General features: G+C 33.1%; 1 protein-coding gene across 14 annotated transcripts in view; it reads left to right on the top strand.

The window, feature by feature from the left end:
- The first annotated feature begins 404 nt into the window (after positions 1-404).
- The window catches only part of LOC143242138 (transcriptional activator Myb-like), a 43,477-nt gene continuing 18,704 nt past the window's right edge, over positions 405-25,177 (top strand). For 3 of the 14 annotated variants that reach the window (XM_076485509.1, XM_076485471.1, XM_076485454.1), the window contains exons 1-4: positions 1,363-1,531; positions 5,595-5,733; positions 6,157-6,309; positions 22,020-22,123. In XM_076485509.1, coding sequence (XP_076341624.1) covers positions 1,509-1,531; positions 5,595-5,733; positions 6,157-6,309; positions 22,020-22,123 — 419 coding nt within the window. In that variant the 5' untranslated portion in view covers positions 1,363-1,508. Of the gene's footprint in view, positions 493-1,361; positions 1,532-1,687; positions 1,758-2,894; positions 3,032-5,594; positions 5,734-6,156; positions 6,310-22,019; positions 22,124-25,177 lie in introns of those variants that run through there. The other 11 variants (XM_076485517.1, XM_076485477.1, XM_076485464.1 and 8 more) reach the window with 7 other exon arrangements.

The following is a 25,177-nucleotide window of genomic DNA, read 5'->3' as shown; positions in this document are numbered from 1 at the left end:
CAATGATAGTACTATTTTTTTTCCACCGGAAATATTTTTTATTCAGAAGTTTGCCATTATTTTTTACGGTTTTAATCAGTAGTCGTGAAATTGCCATTTTTCTTTTCTTTTCTTGCCTTCAACAATAGGTGATTATTTCTTTCTCTCTCAAGTAAAAGCGGAATATCCCTTCGTTTACTGAAACCTTGGCTTTGTTTCTCACTGCCTCTCTGTTCTGATAAACTTATATCTACGTACACACTTGCAACTATTTCATTGCATAGCATTAACTTACGAATAATTTTGTTTGTAGTCTAGCACGAGTCTACACAATATGCTCGCTTTGTTGTGCCAATCACGGGTGTTGAAACCCGATTTTTTGAACTATAAGAAATCAAACTTGCCGTTGAGGCAAAACAGCGGGAGCACAATAAACATGTTCTTGTGACGTGGCAACAATAACATGTTGAAAAAGAAAATTACTTGACTGCTTAATTTTTGGTTACGACGAAGGTGAGTTAAAGTTTATATTCCCGTAAAACTTTTAAAAAATATTGTTTTATATTTATTATAAAGAAGCACTTGAAAAAATAGGCAGTTAGATACAAATTACTTCTTCTGTAACAGGATACATAAAAAAACTCGAGATTTTAGTGTAAAACTACACACTGGGCAGTCTGTACTTTGTCTAATGCGGGGAATCGAACGTTCGTTTTAGCATTGAAAGTCTGTTAAATTATCGCTGACCTACCGAGAGACTAAAGAGCAAAAAAGTATCATTGAACTAAGTCATGACCATACCAATCAAATTTGTCCTTACCATCGAACGTAGGGTTACATGGACAGAACTTAATTTTCACAGCTTTTAATAAGGTTTTAGAAAAACATTTTAAGTTTTTTTATTGTCTAGAAAATGACTTTTTCATTATTTAATACTGCATGAATTCATTTGTTTCAGTTCTCTGACACTTTTGGTAGAATAGCGAACGGAGAAATCAACGTCTCTGCTTAAACATTCAATAAACATGTTTGTAAATACATTCGTATGACGATTAGGATATATTTCACTTTCTAACATTTATTGATATATTCCCACATTTTGAAACTAATCTGTTTGTAGTATAATTTCGAAACTATGTTTTCCAAGTATCATAAGTGTCTCAAGTTATATACTGAAAAAGAAATGGTGAAAAAACACAATTCATCTGTAATATATAAACATAAGATAAATACATAACATATCAATGTTTTAAGGCGAGAAAAACATTTCTATAGCGACCTTCGTAACAACTGTCGAGTTAACCAATAGTCTTTAACGTCTGGGAGAAATTTCTAACCAATCAAACACTCCGTTTTAGGTAGACGATGCCGCAGCGCGCAAATTTAACTCGTAAGTCCGCCATACTTGTGTGTATCGAGAGATGCTAGATCAGGTTTAGGCCTAATAAATGTTGCAGTAAATTTGCGAGAATCACGGCCTTATTATTGTTTAGTGCATTATTTTTTTGTTATTAAGGACATGTCTAGTCATGCGTAAAGCTGCATATACTCGGTAAGTAAAACTGTTTATTTAAACTCTTAATATAAAAATTATATTTTGAGATGATTGTTACATCAACTTACACTATGGAGTGCTGATATCACTTATTATTAAGTAATGCCACTAGCCTGCAGTGCTCCAGGCTAACAAATACAACTACTGTACTAGGGTCGGGCAAAGCTACAGACGTTTAGCCTAAGGAGACGAGAAGCAGCTGGTTTCATAGGACTTGAATAAAGTGAGTTTACATTTACTGCCTAACAATGCGAAGCTTTAGTTTAAGTTGTATTGTTTACTATCGTAGTTGGAGCGAATGTTAATTTTCATTCTAATTATCTGATGAGAAATAAGTTTACCTCAGTACCGGTAATATATTAATTCAACACGTTTTGCAAAAGAAGGCGCTCAGTGATTAATCCAAAGAACGTATGAAAGTTTAGTATTAATAAAACTTAATAATAGCAATAACTACTTTATACATCCGATAGACCTAAAGAGTAACGTTACATGTTAATTAATAAGCTATGTTATTTTGTAAGAAACTCAGTTAAACTGTAGTTAATTTAACTTAAATTTTAGGTTTATTTCTTTAATTTTAAACACCATATGAGTGGTATAATGGGGCATCGAAAGTCCTTTAATGAGTGCTATTTCTATTATACTAGCCTCACAATTCAAGAGTTATATAGTGAGGAACTTGCTGAGTGATTAGTTATCCTTATATCATTGTCGTATATGGACCAATAAAATTATTTAAAATATGTGCAGAAGAACAGCTTACGTCTTAGGTTTATCTTGGAACTACAACTTGTTAAAAACTACCAAGTGTTTTAGTTTTACTTTCGGACTTCAGTTTTAGTTCTATTAGTATTAAAGCCTCACTTTTACAAAACATAGATTTTTTTCCCACGTTTACACTGTAAATTACGATTACAAAATCGATTTAGACTTAAGAGCCGAGTCAAAATTTTCAAGCCCAGTCGTATGGAAACGGGAAATGTGTCGAATATAAAACGTTTTAATTTATGTCGGAAAATGAAATAACAGTATTTCCATATTCATGAATAAAGAAGCAAAACGTGGTATAGTACTCGAGTGCACTAAGTCTGAATAAATTATTTCAAAAATGTTGTGTAGACCTATTGCTAGTATGATTTAGTTTTTATTGAAGATATATAATAAACTTACCTTTGTTTTTTTAGATTCTTAATTCATTCATTATTCTTGCATATTAATTGTTGATTTAAAGGGTAGTGTGTGTGTGTGATAGTGTATTAAATTATTGTTGTGAGTAAAACGTTTCTAACGTACATTTGAACTTTTTTGTAACTAAAGTAAGGTGTTTACTCCTGTTCATTGACCAGGTGTGACGAGGTGATTAGCGTGCCTAGACTGATTCCGAGAATTCCTTGTTCGTGGACTGTTGGCGCAAAATCGCGTTCCGTAATTTGATGCCGTAGCTGCGCTATGTGATTAATCAAGTCTCACTGTTTGGTCAGGCAAGAGTTGGCGGTGGGTGCTGTAGATTTATCGTTTCTCCCCGAGTCTGTCATTTAAAAATGAGGGACGCTATGCGCAAATAGCCCTTTGTGTGTGTAGCTTTCTTTGCGCTTAGATTATGAAATGATCTTTAGAGAGAACAGCAATTATTTTGTGCTCTTGGAAGGGATAGAAGTATGTATTTAGAGAAACTAATACGTGAAGCTCCTGTAATTATTCTAAAAATCACGTCATTAGCGTCGAGTTTTATCAAAGTCGATAACATGGCACGAATACTGTTTGATTTCAATATTGTTAAAAAATAAATTATTTTTCTGATCAAGCCATCTCTGTGGTTTTGAAGCTGAAAATATATCGTGAATTCGATAATGTAGAGAAAATACGTTATAATTATTTGCGTTAATGTCAAATAAATTTAATGCGTCTCATTGATTTTGTAATAAATTATGCCTTTTCTATGTTACAGCATGGGAGATGTTTACATATCGTTGTCTATATGCATTAATGCCAGCCGAAATTTTTTATTCGAAACGAAATGTTTACGAGGTATTCTCAAAAATTATTTTCCTCAAATAAAATAATCATGTAATCTGAAATGACATGAAGTTTAAATTGCTAAATATAATAGCAGAACCCTAAGTTAAAAGTTTTTAGACAAACATTACTTTTCTTCTTTTTGCAGTAATTCTAATCCCCTGATTTTTAAAGATCTTTCTAAAAGTTCACCACGGGTCCTTTTCCAACCTGAGTAAAATTACACAGCACGTGTCTAAAATTGTGTACAACATATACACGTCCTTGTTCGTTGTAGCAAGAGCAGATGGTTCAATGGCAGATGTTGACTCATCGATTTTGAGTCTGAAGTACAGTTTGCAAATATATTAGGTGTTCGTAGGCTATTCAAACTAAACACTGATGTGTTAGAAACTGGGCGAGTTAAGTTTGGTTGAATTAACACCTACGTTAAAACTATCGCATTGTCATACATTTCACTCACCAAAATGTTTCATGTTGCACTGTTAAAGAATAAAATGATTCTTCAGTATTAGCAATGTTTGTGTGGATATAAATGTTGAATGCCTAATAATGTAAATAATGCTTTCAGTATGATTTTAAAACATGATTTATCTATACAATTATAATAGTATTGTCTGTTGTATGTCCATATAACTGATTATTTGCTTCATGCAGTGTGGGGTAAATACAACTTTTCCATTTTGCATCACTGGTTCGCACCCTGTTAATGGATCTTCACCAAACTTGTTAGGAAGGTTAGATGGGTCCATGTGGAAATACATGAAAAATTACAGTTCATATTTTATGGTCTGCAGTTTTTATAGGCAGTTTTTACCATTTTATATATATAAGAAAGGAACTTTATCATGACCTACGATAATCTTTCATTAATCACGAACCTACATAACTTCTGTTCAGATGATGGGTACTTCAGTTAGTTCCATATACATTTTGATGGGCAAGTAAGGTTTTTTTTTTTTTCTATTTCAGAATCAAAGATATCATTTTGATTAAGGGCAGTTTTTGTTGTACTAGCAACAATTCAGTGATAGTGTCAGGGATTTATTGTTTTTAAATATTTGGGAAATCTTAATTTAGGTGCTTGTTTGCATTAGAGCTTTGATTGTGAAATGTTATAAAAAATTGTAAAAAACAGATGGAAAATGTATTTAGGTCTTAAGAACATATAAAATCGTAGCAACATTTTACACATTAAGATTATGCCTTGTTCTGAACAAATTAGAATGTTAATTTATACATAAAATCATATACACATATATGAAAGGTTAAATAAATTAATATTGATTACATATTAAACCATCAGTCAACTAACTCCATAAATTTATGCCTAACAAGTTACATCTTTCATCCAGAAACATGCAGAGGTTTTTGTTATTGATCACCTTAAAACGTGTCTCTATAAATTCTTCTAACAATACATTTTTAAAAGTTTTTCATAACTCAGGTACATCATTTTTCCAAGAAATTGCATATCTGTCTTTTGTTATCAGCAGCATAACATGATCTATTGTCAAAAGTTGTTTAAAATCTAATTAGGAAAGTTGGCATTTAGTAATTTAAACTCATTAAAGTGTTAGAGCTAACTGGATTTTTTTGCAGGATTTCCATTGTCGTAGTGAGTGTATCATAATTTGTTGACTTCTAGAAATCCTTTATTAATGAAGTTAAATTCTCACAGAGATGATTGAAATTTAAAAATTGATAATAAAGCTGGCAGTAAATAGATGTTCTCTAATCTAAAATTGTGAATAAACTGTTCCATTTCTGATTGTGTTGCAACTATTGTTTTCTTATTTAAGCCTGTGATTTGGATAGTTTTTTAAATGCTAATATTTCTAAATTTATCAATGGTTAAGTTAGAAAGTGAGTTAACAGCATTATTTAAGACTGTTACAGTAACCATTCAGTGTGATTGACTTTGTTGTTGTTTTTTTAAACAAAAAAGTAGTATTTGGCATTTGATTTCACATATCATATTACAGTATACACTTGTAGTTTTGTGTATGTTCAAAGTGTTTTTTTCCTCTTGTGTTTCTAGTCTATGCAAGCACAGCAGTAGCTCCAGTGAAGATGACTCTGAAGATTCCCCTAGTGATACTTCAGACTCACGGACTAACATGAAACACTGCTCATCTGCACAGAAACAAATTAACAAAGGCCGCTGGTCTAAAGATGAGGTGATTTCATTTCTGTTAAAGTGATAAACAAGAAATATAGGCCATAAATTGAAGTACAGTTTGGCTTTATTTATGTATTTTATTTGTGTGGTGTCACTCATGATGACTTAGTATGTATTACCAACTATGTCAGAATTTCCTAGTCATTAAATTACTTAAAGTGAAACCTGTGTTCATATTTCCCACAGGCTTAAAACATATCATTTGCCATTGTTTTTCCTACTGTGAATTGTTGGCATTAATTTCAGGCAGTAATTTTGTGGATTGGATTTTTATTTTGGTTTTTGATGGCTGATGTGTTTTCTAATTCATAGAACAAAATTAAGCATGCATGTAATGTTTAAGCTTAGTTGAATGAACAAGTATAATCTTTTTCAGGTGTTTGTAGATAAAACAGTTTTGAAGCCTTTTATTTTTATACAGGATGAGAAGCTAAAGATGTTAGTGGAAAAGCATGGTTCTGATGACTGGGCATGTATAGCAAGTTTTTTTCCTGATCGAAACGAACTGCAGTGCCAGCAAAGATGGCAGAAAGTTGTGAGCCCTGACCTAGTCAAAGGACCATGGACCAAAGAGGTTTGATAATTAAGTGTATTTCTTTGGTTGTTAATTAAAATATTGGATTATATTCACCACATCATGTTGATTGAGATAAATAAAACTTGTAAGGATTATTTTTTGTTTTCTATGCAAATGTTTATTTGTGGTATTTTTCATTAAACAATAGTTACATGTTTCAACCAACATTAAACCTATGACAGTGGTTGTGTTCTGTAAACTAGGTATAATTTATCCTTTTTTAAGTTTGCTTTCATAAAAAAGTATTGGTTAGAATGTTTGAACCTTGTGGGATTGACATATTATTGGATTTATATCCAAGTGTATCATTCATTAGCAGTGAGTGTCTGTAACTGATGAAATAATCCATTATAATATTTCAAAATAAGAAAGTAAGAACTTAATTAACTATACTTATTACTGGGTTGCTTTTTTAGTTTTTATCTGAGTAGGCAGCTTGCTCTAATTGAAAGCTAACATAAGTTTATAATTGCATGAATACTTTAGTATATAAAAGATAAAACTTAAACACATTTATTACTAAGGTTGTACATGGTTGCATTTTATGTGTAAAGTTGGTAGACTTTACATTCTTAATGGGAGTTTAAGTATTTTATATAGAGCTGGATGACTGAATTGACCTTTGAGCATTGATTAGCTTTGTTTGATACAATCAGTTAATTGAAATTACAGTTAAATCAATTAATCTTGAAAAAAATAATCAATTAATCAAGATTATTGTTCTTGTGTTTGATTTGTAGCAAATTTATTAAGATTGTCTCTTACCATCCCTAATTTTGAACTGCTGGACAGAGAGAAGGCAACTGGTCGGCAGCACCTATACCAAATCTTTGGCTACTGTTTTATTCCCATGAATACTAGGATTGACTTTCACTTTCCATAATGCAAACTGTTTCAACTCAGTTAAAGTAGCAAATTAATTCATGTACAAGATGACAGCTATTACTATTTCCATTGGCACAACTGTAAGCATGTATTCTGCTTCTGTACTGTTGACAGTTCTAAGGATGTAGCTATGGTGATGCATATTGTTTCTGTTTACCTTGTTTAGTCTAAACAACAATGTGGTTTTAACATAGTATACTGCTTACTTATTAAGCCTTATGTCAGTGTCATTTAGTATAAGATTGCTCTAATACAAAAATATTACTACAAGTTAATATTCATTGTCCTTTATATTCTGCTAAAGTATGTTGATTGTTGAGTAACTTGCCCATTAACTGAGTTTGTAAAAACTGGCCATAGAATAAGTCTAACAGTAATTTATTAATCTATTTATATGAAGGGGTTCTTGGTTAGTTATGCCCAGCTCAAGCTAGATAGGAAGCAAAGAAAATCTAATACAAAAGTTTGACTGTCATCATGTTGTATTTTTTTACATTACTGTCATTTTAATGTATCATAATACTTTCCGCCTTTTCACAAGAGGTTATCTGGTACCATCACAGTGTCTATGCAGTACAGTAAAAGTTCTATTGTCTTTGTTTCTCTAAGATAATAGTAATCTATTTTCACTGAGTTGTGAATTATTTGTCAGTACTTGATATACACAATATGTATTCATATAAATATCTTTGTTTGTTTGTTTTGTTTTTGAATTCACACATAGCTACTCGAGGGCTATCTTTGCTACCCGTCCCTAATTTAGCAGTGTAAGACTAGAGGGAAGGCACCTAGTCATCACCACCCACTACCAACTCTTGGGCTACTCTTTTACCAACAAATAGTGGGATTGACTGTCACATTATAATGCTCCCACAGCTGAAAGGGCAAGCATGTTTGGTGCAAGAGGATTAAAATCCACGACCCTCAGATTATGAGTCAAATGCCTTAACCCACCTGGCCATACTGGGCCCTGTAAATATCTTTACATTTTCATGCATTGCCTATCAACACTGTGCACAACAACTACAAATATTATTTGCTGGTGGGTATATCATTCATATATTTTTGTTCATTGGCTTAAAAGGAACAAAAATTTGTATCGGTAATAAAATATGCACGTAGTATAAAAAATCATTCACACTGTAAAGTGATTGAAGAGTTATATAGTGATTTGTAAGTTTTGATGTAGACAAAACCCCTTACCTCAAATCATCCAAATTAATTGCCTTCCACCACTATATTGTGGAGACCTACTGTATCTAAAGAATATTGAAGATAAGTGACTTGATAAAACTACAGTCCACTGCAGAAGGAGTACCAGTTTGAATGATGAATTAGACTAGTACATGGTACATGGATCACTTTTTTTCTCTTCATCATTGCACTTGCAAGTTTAAGTGAGAAAAAGTTCCAAATGAAATGTATTGCAGTTACCGGTTTATGGTGACTCTTAATTAGCCGGAGGATTATACCAGTGCAACAAAGCATTTATTGTACGCTCTTCTTGCTTGTGGTGGTCCTTAATGGGATACTAATAGAACAGCAAGTACCTAGTAACTAGATTAAAACAGTGAGCAAGTGTTGAGTATTGGATGATGAAAAAGGTTAATCAAAAACATCTGTTTTCAACATTACAGTTTTATTTTAAGGAGTAAAATGTTTATTGTAATTCTTTGGAGCACTGATCTATAACAATCTGTGATAAGAATCTTTGCTAGTTTTATGATATGAAGTGTTAGGACAATTGTTTTTAACGAATAATTAGTTTATGTGGATTTTTAACAAAAAATCTCTGAGTTACCCAGCACACATATGGAATTTCACCTCCATGAGTCACACATCTGATAGTTCCTCAGCTCTCTTACAAAATTTTTCCAAATAAACACTGATATGAAGAGTCCAATAATGTTTAACAATCTAGAAACTGTAAAGAAACAGAAGGGGTGCAATGATTTATATTTTTGGTAGATAGAGACATTTCTTACTAAATTTTACTTGAGGTTACAGTGCTTCTGTAATACAATATCTATCTATAGAGATTCTTACAAAGCCAGTAATCATTGGGAACTATAACAACAACCAGTAGATTTCCTGTGAATATTACACTTGTCTTGGAGGACAGATGCTGGAAGCTTCAGGTTCAGAACTGACAGGTGTAAGGTAGCGAAATGGTTGATGTGTTACCAATGCAACAAATGCAGAAGTAACCATGAAGGTATATTAGTTATAGAGAAAATAAGCAGTAAAAAAAGGCCAGAGGAGCATTTACACTGGTGGTGATTAAAACAGTTCAGTTAAGTTTACAGAATCATCAGAATGTGTGGACATCTATGACCATTACAACCACCATATCTATACAATAAGTCATGTTAGAAGACTCTTAGATCAAGCCCTTCAGATACATACATTGTATTTTAACTTTTCCAGATTTCCTGATCTTACATGAACCCTACTTTGTTACTAGTAATTATACAGTTATTATGGTTGAATCACAGATCTATTGCAAAGTACACTATGGATGTTACTACTTCACATGTTACTTGTGTGGCATTATGTTCTAATTCTGATAATAAGTTTTCAGAAAATCTGCCCTGTGTCATCAGTATAATGACAGTGTACTGAGGCAGCCTGTAAAGTTGCTTCTTTGTACAGTTTTAAAACAAATCAAGCAATGATAGTGCATTTGTAAGACAATAGAGTGAACCAGGCCTAATCCAGTATAGATGCATTAATACTTTGGGTTCATCCCAATTTGTTTATCCATTATTAATAAAATAAAAACTGGCTTTCTCACTGATAGCAAGCAAGTTAACCAAACTGTTTTAAAATTTGATAAAATCACTAGTAATTTTAATGCAATAACCCAAAATGCCAAAAAAATCAAAATCTGTGATTATGATACAATGAATCACCAATTGGTTATCTTCTATATTCACTAAGTTTTTGGTCCCAGTTTGTTAGATTACTCAGCTATTACTTTAAAACTTTTTGTTAATTAACTTATGAGTTATCAATTTAAACTCTGTGAACTATATTTTGAACAGTCAGATTATTTATTACCTCATATTTTTGCCAACAATCTTTGAAATACTTTAAATGTGGGGCTGGGTGTAGACAAGTCATTACCATGCAAGACTGTGCCTCTGAAGGGCTGTGGTTTGCATCCCTTTTGTCTGTTAAATTGTCTGACACTTGGGTGCATTATAAGGGTAAAAATTAAATCCACCCACTGTTTGATTAAAGTAGCTCAGGAATAGGAAGTGGGTGTTATTGATTAATGGTCTTCCCTTTAGCCTGTACGTTCAAAATTAGAAACTAGTATGCACCTCTTTTCCCCTATCTACTACGTGAAAAATATTGAAAAAATAAACGTTTGCTTGTTTTTGACACACATTTTTATTCTTAAATATGCAAATAATTTAGCCCTTCAAGCGCATAATTTGGAATAAGGCTGTTTGAGCCCTCCAATAGTAGACTGCCCGATACGAACAACAGTGGCTTATAGTGTCGTAATGTTGTAACAGTCGATGCTGTTTTTGGTACCTTTGTTAGGTCTTCCAATGCAGTAATAAATATCGTTTCAAAAACACTGGTCTAGAGACTAGGGCTCTCGACGCTGCACTTTGCGGGCCGCGGAATCGAAATCGCTCACCGAATGTGCTCGTCCTTTCAGCCGTGGGGGCGTCATAATGTTAAAACTTTTCGTTGGCAAAGAATAGCACAAGCCGAGCAAACTAAAACATTTTTATAACAGAACTTGTTAATGGACTTAAAATGTTTTATTTTTGGAAAGGAACACAGTGTATCGATAAATTAAAATACCAAATAAGGAAGTGCATGCTTTATATGATAATACCGCTGTTTTTATTTTAATACCACGCTCTTTGAACAAGTAGTACTTTCTCACGTGAATAAAGCTTCTCATCAATAACTATGACGTCATATAACAGAGCGCGGGAGAGCGCATGCAGAGTGTCGGAATGACTGTGGCCTCAGTAGACTGTTTTTTATTTATTACTATTTAAATATGGAAAGCAGATATTTCCATATGACGTAAAACCGTTTCCGTAATATAGCGTCACTAGAAAACTAGACATCTACGATGTCACACCAAACTCCCCCTTACACACCACTGAAGAAGTAACAACAAGGGCCGGCATGGCCAAGCGTGTTAAGGCGTGCGACTCGTAATCTGAGGGTCGCGGGTTCGCATCCCGGTCGCGCCAAACATGTTCGCCCTTTCAGCCGTGGGGGCGTTATAATGTGACGGTCAATCCCACTATTCGTTGGTAAAAGAGTGGCCCAAGAGTTGGCGGTGGGTGGTGATGACTAGCTGCCTTCCCTCTAGTCTTACACTGCTAAATTAGGGACGGCTAGCACAGATAGCCCTCGAGTAGCTTTGTGCGAAATTCCAGAAACAAACAGACAAACAAGTAACAACAAAGTATTTTAATGTTTATAAATTTTCCATTGGAAATGTTTTTGTTTTATAATCGCGACGTTTATAAGATGCGTTTTTCTCTAATATTAGGTAAGGTACTCTAGTTCACAAAAAAAATTGTATGAAGTATTTTTACATATTGAACGATAGTAGAAACTTATAGTATTTAAAAGATAAGGAAAAAATGATAATTAGACAGTCATGAACATACCAACTTTCATTTGTCCGCCACCCTCTCCCCCACGATTGTATGGGCATCAGTGACGTCAGAAGAAACCATTATGGATGTATCAGTGTTACACAACAAAAGTGTCTATATATTTTTTTGATTTGACATAGTGGCCCGGCACAGCCATGCGGTTAAGGCGCTTCAATCGTGGGGGCGTTGTAATGTATGGTTAATCCCACTATTTGTTGGTAAAAGAGTAGCCCAAGGGTTGGCGGCGGGTAGTGATGGCTAGCGCAGATACCCCTTGTAACTTTGCACGAAATTCGAAACCGAATCAACTATTTGACATAAACTAAACTAAGGTAATCGTATAGGGTCCCTCACTTGCGCAGCCGTAAGTCTAAAGGCTTAAAAACGCTAAAAAAACCGGTTTTCGATATCCGTGTTATCCACGGCCATTGTGTAGCTTTTTGCTTAACAACAAACAAACAAATCAATCGTAAAGAAAATACTATATATCAAATCCTTGTTTTATGGTTTCGTTTCTCTACTAACAACTGTACACCGCCAGATCTACTATAAATAAAATGTATTATCAGTTACATTAATTTTAAATTAGTTGAAGTTGACGGATTCGAACAGATCGGGTCAGTTTGACAAGCATTTCGGTACATACACTGCAAAACGAGTGGTGAGTGAAATTACAGGTTATCGGCAGTATTGCCTTTTAGTCAACTTGCATCAACCGAAATTCACGTACTCCTTAGAAAACTGGGTAAGACCAGCCATTTCATGAAAATAGTTGTTAATTTCGGTCAGACATCTGGATGTTTCATGGAGTACTCCCATGCCGGATATTAAAAACAGTTTCCGAGAAAAAGCGCAGACTAGCCGAGGAACGTAATGCCCACTTTAATCAAAGATCAACGTACAACTACTAAAAACTGGAACTCGAACTTTATGACCACGACGTAGGTTGAGAAGTCTCGCATTAAAATCTAAACTGGGGTTTTCAGGAGAAAGGTTAACCTTGCTTGTGGTAAGAGACTGTGGTAGTCATTTGCAACGCAACCTTGTATAGTAGGTTTCCTCTTAGAGGACGCGCCATGTCCAAATAGTTAGGGCGCTAGACTTGTAATCCAAGAGTCGCGGGTTCGAATCTTCATCACACCAAATATGCTCGCCTTCTCAGCAGTGAGTGCGTTATAAGGGGACGTTCAATTCCACTGTTCATTAGTAAAAGAGTAGCCAAAGAGTTGACAGTAAGTAGTGATGACTAGCTGCCTTCCCTCTGTCCAAATTACGGACAACTAGCGGAGATAGCCCTCTTGTAGCTTTGTGTGATATTAATAAAACAACAGTTGTCTTACTGATGACATAAACGATGCTTCCTTCATCCAAACATCCATTGGATTTTATTAACAATTCAGTAAAGACCATTTCAGTTCCTTCGTATTCTTTGGTATTGGTGAGACTTTCTCCCATTTTGCGTTTGTGTTAGAGTACTAGTCAGGTAGAATTTTTGGCGTCCAATAAGTGAAAATGAGTTTTCTGGAAACACCCTCGTTCCCCCACCCTCAAAAAAAAAAAAAAAAAAAAAAAAGGGGGCAAGGCTATTTTGATTTCTACAGTATATCCAGCGTTGGGTCCTATGATTTCCAACTACTCTCCACACCACGAGCAGAACGGTATTTTAAATTTCTGAGCTGTCATTTGCAAATAAACAATAGTCAACGCAAATGCACAACAAAAATTGAGCTTGGAGATGCAACAGGCATTGTGTTAATCTTACTCTGGTCACTTGTACATTGATGGTTTTTGCACGATAAATCTGCATCAGTTTTAGCAAGTTTAATGTATTTTTCAGACTGGTTGTATAAGTAATTAATTTACAAATCTGGGTTTTGAAACAACAACAAAAGACAAACAACAAGTGTGTGAGTTTGAAGAAATTCTATTCGAGAAAAGAGAAATAGACGTATTAGTTTGGTCATCAGAGAGAAATGCATATTACAGGAAGCTCTTGCATGTTATATCGTGATTGGTGTTTCTCACAGCATTGGCCTAATTTTAGGAATTATAATTTTTATCACGGCAATATTTTACAAAGCCTTTGTGTATTACGTGTGTTTTCTGTGTGTGTCTCCTGGGTGTGGCATTAAAGATTCTTTTGTCGTGCTATTGTATTGTTGTTTTTCGGAAGTAAAAAGTTCATGGATCAATAAACGTCAACAGGAACTTCATGTGATTGCTGTGTTGTGAGAGGTTGCCATCCGGGGCGGTACGTCTCTCAGACCCCCTCCCCCAATCCCTTGTTATTTGTAGAGCATGCCTGGGGCTATATATATACACACACACGCATACACGTTCATACATAAAAATCCGAGTTGTTTGATGTGCATGTGCGTCTGTCTGTGGATAGCAATGGTTGTTCAAGAGCTTAATGGTGTCTTTATTCTCGGACTTTAGTTCTTCAGTTTCGTCACTCCTTCATGTTTTCATGCTTTTAAGATTTTTTTTATAGCGGTGTTCTTATAAATACATTTATCGAGTACCTGAAACAGGAAACATTTCAAACACAATGGAGTTATAATAAAAGTTTATAAACTACATGCGCACTGAAGTGTTTTTTCTTCTTCTGTTGAAAGCGCTCATGTTCCAGTATTTGTTCAAGAAAAAAACAAACAAAAATGAAAGGTTTAGCTTCGTAATAAAACAAAACCAGTATTTATAGAGTAGGCAAATAAAAATATATACATCGGACAACGCTGTATGTAGTTTTAACGTAGTTCGCGTTTTAAGCTTTAGAAAATGGTAGCGCAGTTATTAAAATATTGTTAAGAAAATTTTACATCAAAACTCTAGAAATAACCCCAGCCCAAAGTTTCCCTAGTGGTACTTCAGAGAACTTCACGCAGAGATTGATTACTGCATCGGGCATCTCTCTCTCTTATAGGTGTTTGGGTATTTATGTTTATATACCCAGGAGGGTAGGGTTCCTCGACCTCTTCCTCCTTCCTTTATATTTGTTTCAGCATCTGTCAAGTGTATTTATATACAATATACGAGGGCTAGAGTAACCTGTACTTACTCAGACCCCTTTCAGGGCAATGTCCATACACTATCTACACATACAATTGGTGCAAATATATCATTTCTCTTTATAGTTCCATAATGATTTGCACTTTCATTAGTTAGGTATTAACTATAAAGCATGTACATAAAAAAAAAAAACAACCCTTTCAGTGGTTTGTAATTAACCCCTAAACTAATATGGAGTCTAGTTTACAGGTGGCCTTTTTTAATTTATTTGTTTAGAAAATATATATTCACCGGGGAAAGGTGTTTAGTACTATCCTCATCATGTATACAGTATCTGTCAAGTTCGGTTACTAGTTCATTTTTTCTCCAATTTTTGTCAAAATAGTTTATTGTGCTATGTAGGAGTTTATCTGCTATTGTTTCCATGTGTGCGTATTTATGCATAAATTCAGATGATGTTGTTCTGGGTACTTTATAAGCTGTTGTTAGTAATGTATTTTGTATTGTTGATAGTTTTGTTTGAAGTAGATTTTTGTTTACGTTTATCCATGCAGGGACTGCATAGTCAATGACGGGTGTAATGTATGTTTTATATATTTTTATGATGTTATCTGCCGTTTCTCCACTGGTTTTACCAGTTAGACTCCTAGCATAGTTTGTTCTTCACCAAATTTTTGTTCTAATATTATTTATGTGGCTCACTCACGTTAGTTTTCAGTAAAATGTTAGTCCTAAATAATTTCGCAGGTGTAGCAGTCTGAAGGAGTGCTCCATTCATATAGATCTGAGGTTGTGCTTTGTTTATGTTTAGTTAACTTTGTGAATACTAATAGTTGTGTTTATTTTGATTCTATATTTCTGACAATATTCAGTTATTCCATTTAATTGTGGTTGTATGTTTATGGCTGTTATTGCTGGTGTTCGTGCACTTTTCCAGATTGCTACATCGTCTGCGAACTGTGAGGAGTATCCATTATTTGAATCTTTTAGAGGCGTATTATTCACGTACATGATGAATAGGATAGGGCTAACCACCCCTCCTTGAGGGACACAGGCTTCTGGAGTGAAAGACTTTGAGAATGTCCCTTCAACATTAACTTTACATATTTTGTTTTCCAGAAAGTTTGACAGTCAGCGAATAGTTCCCCGCGGTAGTCCCATTTCTTGCATTCGAAACCGGAGACCGTTATGCCGTAGTGTCGAATGCCTTCTCAATATCGAGAAAGCAAGCGACAGTGCACTCTCGTTTATTAAAACTATCAACAATTTCTTCGGTTAATCTCACTAAATGGCCCTTAGTTTGTCTGAATTTTTTGAAACCATTTTGTTCTTCTGGTAATTTTGATGTTGTCTCCAGGAATATGGAGAGTCTATTACTGTTTATTCTCACAAGAATTTTGCCTACACCTACACAGCTGGTCAGGCTGATTGGTCGGTAGCTATTTGGGTTATTAGCTGGCTTTCCTTCTTTATGGAATATTAATACATTTGCATGCTTCCAAGAAACCTGGATATAACTAGTGTTTAATGATAAATTAAAAATTGCTGCGAGATGTTGAAATAATTTCGGAGTGCTTTTTTTATAAAGATGGCTTGTATGCCAGGAGATTTATTTTTTGTATTAGTTATTGCTTCTATGATACAAACATGCTCGTCCTTTCAGCTATGAGGGCGTTATAATGTACGGTCAATCCCACTATTCGTCGGTAAAAGAGTAGCCCAAGAGTTGGCGGTGGCGGTGATGACTAGCTGCCTTCTCTCTAGTCTTACACTGCTAAATCAGGGACGGCTAGTGCAGATAACCCTCGTGTAGCTTTTCGCAAAATTCATAAACAAACAAACTTCTTTAAAACGCCTCACTTAATGTAAGTGTTTTATCTTGAAAGTATGTGTAAACAGTATGTGAAAAATACATTCCTGAAATGATTGTCGAGATTTGAAAATGAAATACAGCTGTATAAGTAATGGTTTACCAGTTATTAATATGGTATTTGTTTTCATCCTACATAAGCAGATAATGATTCAAAGTATGTAGAATATATGTACACCCTGTGAGACGAAAGAGGATGCTGAAGGAAACCCTTCACTGTTCTAGTGACCACCCCCACAGTTTGGTCTATATTTAGCCACAACTGGTGTTAGGAAATCTGTGTATGTAAAAGGAGTTTCTTCCTGGCACATCCCGAGTCATTCCTATCGATTAAACAGTATTGGACAGGTCGAAGGTCGAAATACAAAGTCCTGAGCGGTGTTAAAGAACAAACTTCTTACAGATTATAATAAGATCCTCACACGCACGTACTCGTTGTCCACCAGCCCCGATAATAATAAAATAAAATTTTAGCATAATAATTAACCCTACAGTGTTAGTATTGTAACACTGTGAAACAATGATAAATAATTAATTTAAACTAAACTTTGACAATTGCAAAAAAAAACAACAACAAACAAACAAAAACACGTGTGGTAATTGTATTGTCAAAGAGGGTATCATCCAATTACCTTGGGTTCCCCAGTGGTAAAGCGGCATGTCTGCGGGCCCACAACGTTAGAAACTGGGTTTCGATACTCGTTGTGAGTAGGGGATATTATACGTACCTTAAATCTTGAATTTTAGTTTAGTAAGACGCTATTTTTACTGGGAGGGGGGCTAAGTAAGTGTTAGCACGTCAGGCACATGGCAGCTGTTGATCAAATGTAACTATTTGAAAGTCATACGAAAAATTTTAGTGTTTATTGAAACGGGAAATGAGAGTTTGTGAGAAAAAATATTCAGGAATACTTTTAAAATAATTCACAGTATCAACGTTGTTAGGGGTTTGGATAAGATTTTGGCAATGAGACAGCATATAGTTTTAGTTTATATATTATTTGCTTTTGCTCCTGTGTTTTTAGATTGTAGAATAAAGTATCACAGAGAAAAACGTGTATACGTATGAAGATAAATTTTAGGAGTAACCACAAACACAAAACAAAAAAAAAAGTCGCCTTAAGTGGTTTTGAAGTGAAATACTATAAAATGTACACCAGTTTTTTTTCTTTTCTATTATCTGAGTCGTGTCCCTTAATGTTACACCACAAGATTTAGTGTCACTTTTCCCCATTTGATCGTTTCAAATAATTGCAAGAAAATTCATGAACAAATAGTTTTCCACTGGATTACTCTACCAACACGTTTCTTTGACATACAATAACCTTTTTCAGTACACTTATAACAATGTACTCAAAGCGGTAGTTTACTCTCAAGTGTAGATGGACTTATTATGTATAGTGAATTATGAAGGACACTTAATACTATCATTGTCAAGTATGATATAGCAACTCTCAGAAAATGTAGTTAAAGGAGTGAAATCAGTTTCATATGGTAACCTTGACTTTCGATCACAGCGTTACAAGTTGTGTTGAAACACTGCTGCGCAAAGTTTATGAATCTTGCATCATCAAAGGCATCTTTTTAAACTGTATTTACAAAGACAGTTGAGGCTTTTACCACCCCACAAAACAGGTGTAATAACGTTGACGTTGGAAGATAAAGTTCTTTACGGTGTTGGTAGTTTGTTCTTGTTGTTGTTTTAAACCAGACATTTTGAATAACTTTCACTTAATGAGATCGTTAGAAGTACCATAAGTGAAGTTTTATAAAACATCTCCACCCCAGCATACTTCTTAAGGCGTCTTATCAAGATTCGGTTCTCTTCGTGTGTTTTGACTGGCTAGGGGGGCGTAAGAAACAGTCATTGTTAAGGTCGCGAAAGAGGAAAAAAAATTCTGGAGAACGAAATGTTAAAACAGGTTGTAAATGAGTGATAGTTCGTGGGTCAGGAAGGAAGGAGCAAGTTTCTAACAGGTTTTGAAGGACACTTTGTCCTTTCACTTAACATACGTTTATTATTCATGTATAGGAAAGTGTGTGTGAAAGCCCTGCGGTGGTGCCTATTATAAGGAATCGGTTTGTTCACAACACATAAGCATTTTGGTTTTTAAAGAGGTAAACAGAAAAGAAGCTGTAATTGAGCTGGCTAATAGTGTTTGTGCAGTGTCAAACAATATAAGGCCATAGGATACAAAGCACTAGTTACAAACGATTTGTTTTGCGTGTACAATGTTTATTTTAAACTATTTTTATGAACGATTGTCTAACTAGTACAGTGGTTCTAGACATTTGGTACCAGGACCCTTGGTTGTGAAATATTTTAAGAAAAACCCACACCTTAAAATTGAAGGGCAGTCTCTTGAGTATTCTTTGTTTACATGATTTCTTTCTTTAGATTTACCTGTACAAACTGCTATTCACTTTTTTAAAACAAATTATATGTGATGAGCTTGCTTCTGGCCAAAAGGTTAGGCTGTCTGTCAGTAGATAGCACAAATAGGTTGGGAGTCACTGGTGTAGTAGAATGTGGTTATGTACAAGTTACGTTCTTGGCTGTAATTTAAGTTCCAATAGTCAAGAAAAATAATGAACAAAGAAGTAACCTAACATTTTAATTTCCTATAATAGACATATTTTCAACAGATTGCTCTGTTACACTTCATCATTCTGGGTAATGTTATTTTTCTAGAAGATTTCCTTTCTTTGAAATTACATGTCCGACAGTTCTTATCAAAATTCATGCTTTTGTTAAAAATTCCTGACATGGAATTGTTGAAATATTGCATGTATTTAGTTTACACATGGTTCAATATGTTACGTTAGACTCTAATATAATGCATGTCAAAAAAGTAATAAATAGTAGAAACAACAGACCCAGAGAGACAATTATCCTAGATTAATTTATTAGTCAGAAGACCATTGTATGATCCTGATGAAGAAAGTACCAGTTTGAACTAATACATTCTGTAGGATCATCTTTTGGTTGCTGTAAATAATCTTCAGTGATGGACCTGGTCTGTTATGTGATTGATGTTTATGTATAAATCCTAGGTACTTTTATGATAACTCCTATGAAACTAAGGAAGTCAGTTATTTTAAATAAGATAGCGTACAAGAATTTCAAAGATGAAGATCTTTGATTTTGTATGTGTTGAACTTTATTGCTGTTTAAGGGCTTATTGTGGCCTAGTGGTTAGTGTGCCATACTGTACAATCTGAAACTCCATGATTCCCTATTCCATTGCTGGGGGTGGGGATTACACTCTGGATGTTGGTGTGTTTTATTATTATAAGAACAGATTTCAAATCCTACACTTTGATCAGAGTAATCCAAAAATTGGTGGTCATTACTGTTGATGAGCTATGTTCACTTTAGTCTATCAGTTCAAAGTTAGGGATAACTAGTTCAGATAGACCTTATGTAGCTTTACACAAATATTGAGAACCAATATAACTTTACTAATATGCATCAGTTTTAACATTAGTGTTGTCAAGATTTAGTGTCAATGAATTTCATAGGTGCTCTTAAAAGTCACTGGTTTCTTTTTCTTAAATACTATGAGGAGTTGACTATGAAGTTTCTTGTCTCACAGGGTTTTATAGGTTTTATTTTGTTATTGTTAATATACCAGCTATTTATGGTTTTCATAAGTTTTACAAGAACTGCTAATAAAATGTTCCTTCATTGAGTTTGATACAATTTACTAATGAGATCCTAGCTTCAAGGGATTTTATAGATTTTATCATCAGTACTGTTGAAATCCTAACTCTACTGATTTTTCATAGATGCCCTCTTCAATATTATGAATAACCAACATTTTGTACCACTGATTCCTAGTAGTATTGTAATGATGTATTTCTTAGTCATAGTTTATAGTCATTGTTATTAAGATCTTTAGCTTCACTGGTTTCTGTAGATTCTCCTGCTGTCACTGTTACAGAACTGCTGTGTTTTATCTTTCCATAACCAGAAGAAAAAATAATCTCCAGCAAGGCTTAAATTTTCATACAGATGTTCTGCATGTGTGATGTGCAGACATATCGTATGTTCATACATTCTTTAGTAACTAGAAGTTTTTCCAGATGATTGATTGTTTAACTTCCTCACTGTTGTTGTAACACATGGTTGTTAACATTGACTTGTTCTAGTCAGTCAACCAGTTTGTTTGTATGGGTCAGTTGATATGTTGAAAGTAAACTTTCTTTTAATTTTGTCATTATAGAAAGAAGTAAAACAGAGTTTTTTGTTTGTTTGCTTCTTTTCTTCCTGAGAATATCTAAGATTGTTTTTGGTCTTTCTTTCACATTGAAAGATGATGTTGACTTTATATACTTAATGGGCAAGTGATAAGGAATTCACTTCAGTTTTAAAGTCGATAAAAGAAAGACCACTTGTTACCATTTTTATATATATTTTTAACATTTCATACATAACAGAAAACTATTTACTATTTTAGTATTATCTCATTTTGTATTCTACTGATAACAAATCCTTAAATTTTGTTACTTAACAGACTTTGATATTGATGTGATGCTAGAATTTGTTTTTTATTAGATGGCACATGTTGGTTTTATATTGACTTTGGTTGTTTCATAGTATTTTTAAAAAGCAAGTTGATAACTTGCAAAATGACAGGTATTTTACACACTGTAGGATAAGAATATTCACTCTAAATGAATGCCTTTTTCTGTAAGTTTTTTTTTTAAATGCTTTAGCTATTGGTCTTGTAAGCAAAATATGAATTAAATAATGCCATTTCAATTTACTTTATCCATAATATTTATTATGTTGTGCCTCTGCTTTTAAATTTCTTTTGTATCATGTATTTAATGTTTTGGCATAATTTTTTTCCTGAACCTTTACATTATTTACGTTCACAGTTATGTAAAGAAAATATTTTATTTTACAATAGATGTGAATGTTGTTGTTTTTTAAATTTTTTGAATTGTAGATATTACATCAAAATAATAATTATGTATATGCTAATACTTTCTAAAAAAATTAAATAAGATAGAGAAATAACAAGAATCTTAAAAATAATAAGTACATGCTTTCTAATTCACACTTAAAATTCTTTTTGAATTAATGCTCTGAGTTAGTGGTAAAACACTTTGCTGGTGTTAAAATATATATATTTTGTTATGAAGGTAGAAAGTTAATAGGAATTTAATCTTGTCCATTTTCAAGTTTCATTCCTGGTGCTAAGTAACAAAAAATAAAAGATCTTAATGTCAAGTGAAAGTTTTAGTTTGGTTTTAAAGGGTAATTTTTAAATATAAATTTCAACTGGTTACAGGAAGATGAAAAAGTATTTGAGCTGGTAAAAAAATACGGACCCAAAAAATGGACTCTCATTGCCAAGCAACTGAGGGGACGAATAGGAAAACAGTGTCGAGAGAGGTATAGTAGTAAAACAAAATAAATATACACACATTCTTCTAGACTAATTTGGTGACATTTCAAGTCCCTTTAAATGTTTAATAAAAGTGCTCAAAATTACCTGTGCATTCATGAAAAATTGCATCTTATTATAAGTGAACTGCCTTGTTTCACTTGTTCAATCCCAGTTTAAGTCTGTTGTTTAATAAACTTTACCTTATGCAGAGTTCTTGAGTTTTTGTTTTGGCCTTTACGAGTATATTAAACTGCCCTGTCTTATACATTCATTAAATTCAAATTATTAAAATGTCTTTTGTTTTGTTTAACCTCATGTGTATTAAAATGTTTTCTGCTCATAGATTCATTAAACTCTGGTATATTAGATTGTCCTCTGCTTACAGGTTCATTCTATCCACGTATATTAAATTATCGTATGCTTATAGGTTCATAGTACTTGAGTATGCTAAAGCATCCTCCACTTACAGATTCATCATATTTGTTCAGTGCATATTTCTTTACCCTTAAAAATGATTCGGATTTTAAATTTGAATGCAAACTGTTAATCGTACAGTGGTAGATCTAATTCATCCAAACGAACATTTAGGACATTTAAATTCATAGACCACATTAAAGTTTTGAAGATAGATATTTGATCCTTATACTTGAAGATACACTAATCTGTGTATAGGCATGAAAAAATGCCTCTCAGTTCTACTTGAGGGTAAGCTCAATGGCATAACTGGTTTCTAATCAAAATAACCTGTTTACTGTATGTGACAAAATATTATGACATTGATCAATAGATTGAAACTTGAATTGAATGAACAAAGTAGTGCAGTTTATTCATTAATAAATTTATAAGGGCTAACTATGCTATAACATCTTATATATGTATTTTTTTTTAAACTTAGAATATTATGTTTTTACAGAATACAAATTCTCAATGACTAGAATATAAGAAATAATAAGTATCCTCATATTACTACAAGTAGAATAGAATATAAAATAAAATATTACAATATTTGAATTTCATACTGAACCTTTTTTGTTTGGACTTCCTCTATTTTGTTTTACCTATGCAAGAGCATTTCTATATTTGAAAGTAGAGAGTCTATTTTCTTTGTTTTAAATTTTTTAGTGTATTCTTTTTGAGAGTTTGTTTTCAGAAATCATAGTATGCCATGTAATTTTTGCTTTATTTAGGTCTTTCAATTTATTTTTCATAATGTTAAGAAAACGTGCAGTTTGTATGTTGATTTTTGTTCAATTGAATTTTGTTTCATAAAAAGAATTAAAAGTACACATTACTTAAAACCTATAAAATGTTTGTTTTTTACTGTTATTTTTGTCAACTGTGTTTAATATAAATTGCTTCTCTTTTTCTTTTTTTTGCACTTTAAACATTTTTGTGCAAGTTAAATGTATTCATGTTTATTGTTGCACAATATAACATTTGTTTATTTAAAACATTATAGTTATTGCTTCTGAAATTAAATTATTTACTCCAGTGTTAGTTTTTGTTATGTTGTATAAGTATGCATAGCACTTAATTCTTAAAAATGCTTGTGTATATAGTGTTGATCTTAGATATGAAGACATTTTTACTTCTAGTTTTACAAAATAGACAGGAAGTTATTTTAACTCTTATAAATGCTTTAAAATGCTTGTGTATGTAATATTTGATCTTAGATATGAGAACATTTTTACCTCTAGTTTTATAAGAAAAGCAGGAAGTTATTTTAACTAATTTTTCAGGGAATTAAAAATATAATAATTTATAATATTTTTTGTTGAATATGACTGATTATTTTTACCTTAAAATGATATGCCAATCAACAACTCATAACATAAATTAGTGATGGAATGGCATATGAAAGAACTACATTTTGACATTGTTAACTGAACATTTTCAACACTAAATATTCAAACACTCGGGTTGTAAAAAAAGTGTTTAAGTCAGGGATTGAAAATTTCCAAGATGGAGATTTCCTTTGTACTTATTAATACCTAAATATAAAGGTGACACATGAAACCTCTGAAGGAGAAATGCATCAAAATGTAAACTAGCCATGGTAAACAAAATGCAATGTCAAGTGATAATTCATGATATAAAGGTCAGTAGTAAAAGCCATCCACATGTCATAGACAACAGTATGCAACATCATGAAGATGGACACCCCTTTAGAAAAATGACACAAGTTGCTTTTAACATATCCATTCAGTTGTCACATATGTCACACAGCTTAAGTAGGTTATTCAATATGAAGACATGTTGCTCAAATCACTGACTATAGTACTAGGGAATTTGTCTGTGATTTGACTGTTCATGTGAGTGATATTAAACTATCATTGTCATACACTATATGGTTTGTGGCAAACAAACAGGGACAAGAGTAGGGTTTGGGAATGTTATAACAAGGAAATTATACTGCAGGTTTCTTTTTAAGTTACACAGTTGTCAAATAGAGTATGACTAAATATAGTAAAATAGACTGTAATAACCTGGAGAGGCTCCTGAATAATTTTAACAAGAAAGTAGTTAACCTATTTATAACATATGAGTGGGTGTATTTATTAAATGGTTTTTTAATTAATATTTCTTATGGTTTGCAGATATTGTAAATCTTTCACAAGCTATGTTTAATGAGGAAAAAAATTTTGTCATAAACATTTTGCATAGAGTTATACATTATTAAATTTTGTTCCAAGCAGTATTATGTGTTTTGTATATAAATAATAACTGTTGGTTTTTCTCTTCTTTTCTCTCTTTCTTTCTTCTTTCTTTTTTTTTTAAATTTTTGTTGTTGTTGCTGGCAGAATAGAATTTTAACCAACCTTATAATTTATTATCTACTAAACCAGGGTGAATGCTGTGATAATGTCATTTAAAAGTGTAGTTAGACTAAGAATCACATTATTTAAGAGATGTGTGAAATTTGAAGTTAAAAAGAGAAAACTCTAAGAAACTTGTCTGGTGCTCTATCATTGGTTAAATTAACTTGAAAAGTTCCAACTCAGTCATAAAAACATCAAAAAGTAAGCTCTATTATTACCCAAAGAAATGAAAAAAACAAA

Source organism: Tachypleus tridentatus, chromosome 2 (assembly GCF_004210375.1).
Source record: "Tachypleus tridentatus isolate NWPU-2018 chromosome 2, ASM421037v1, whole genome shotgun sequence".
Classification (NCBI taxonomy): Eukaryota; Metazoa; Arthropoda; class Merostomata; order Xiphosura; family Limulidae; genus Tachypleus; species Tachypleus tridentatus.
The sequence above is the reverse complement of the archived record's forward strand: the minus strand, read 5'-3'. Positions and strand labels throughout refer to the sequence as shown.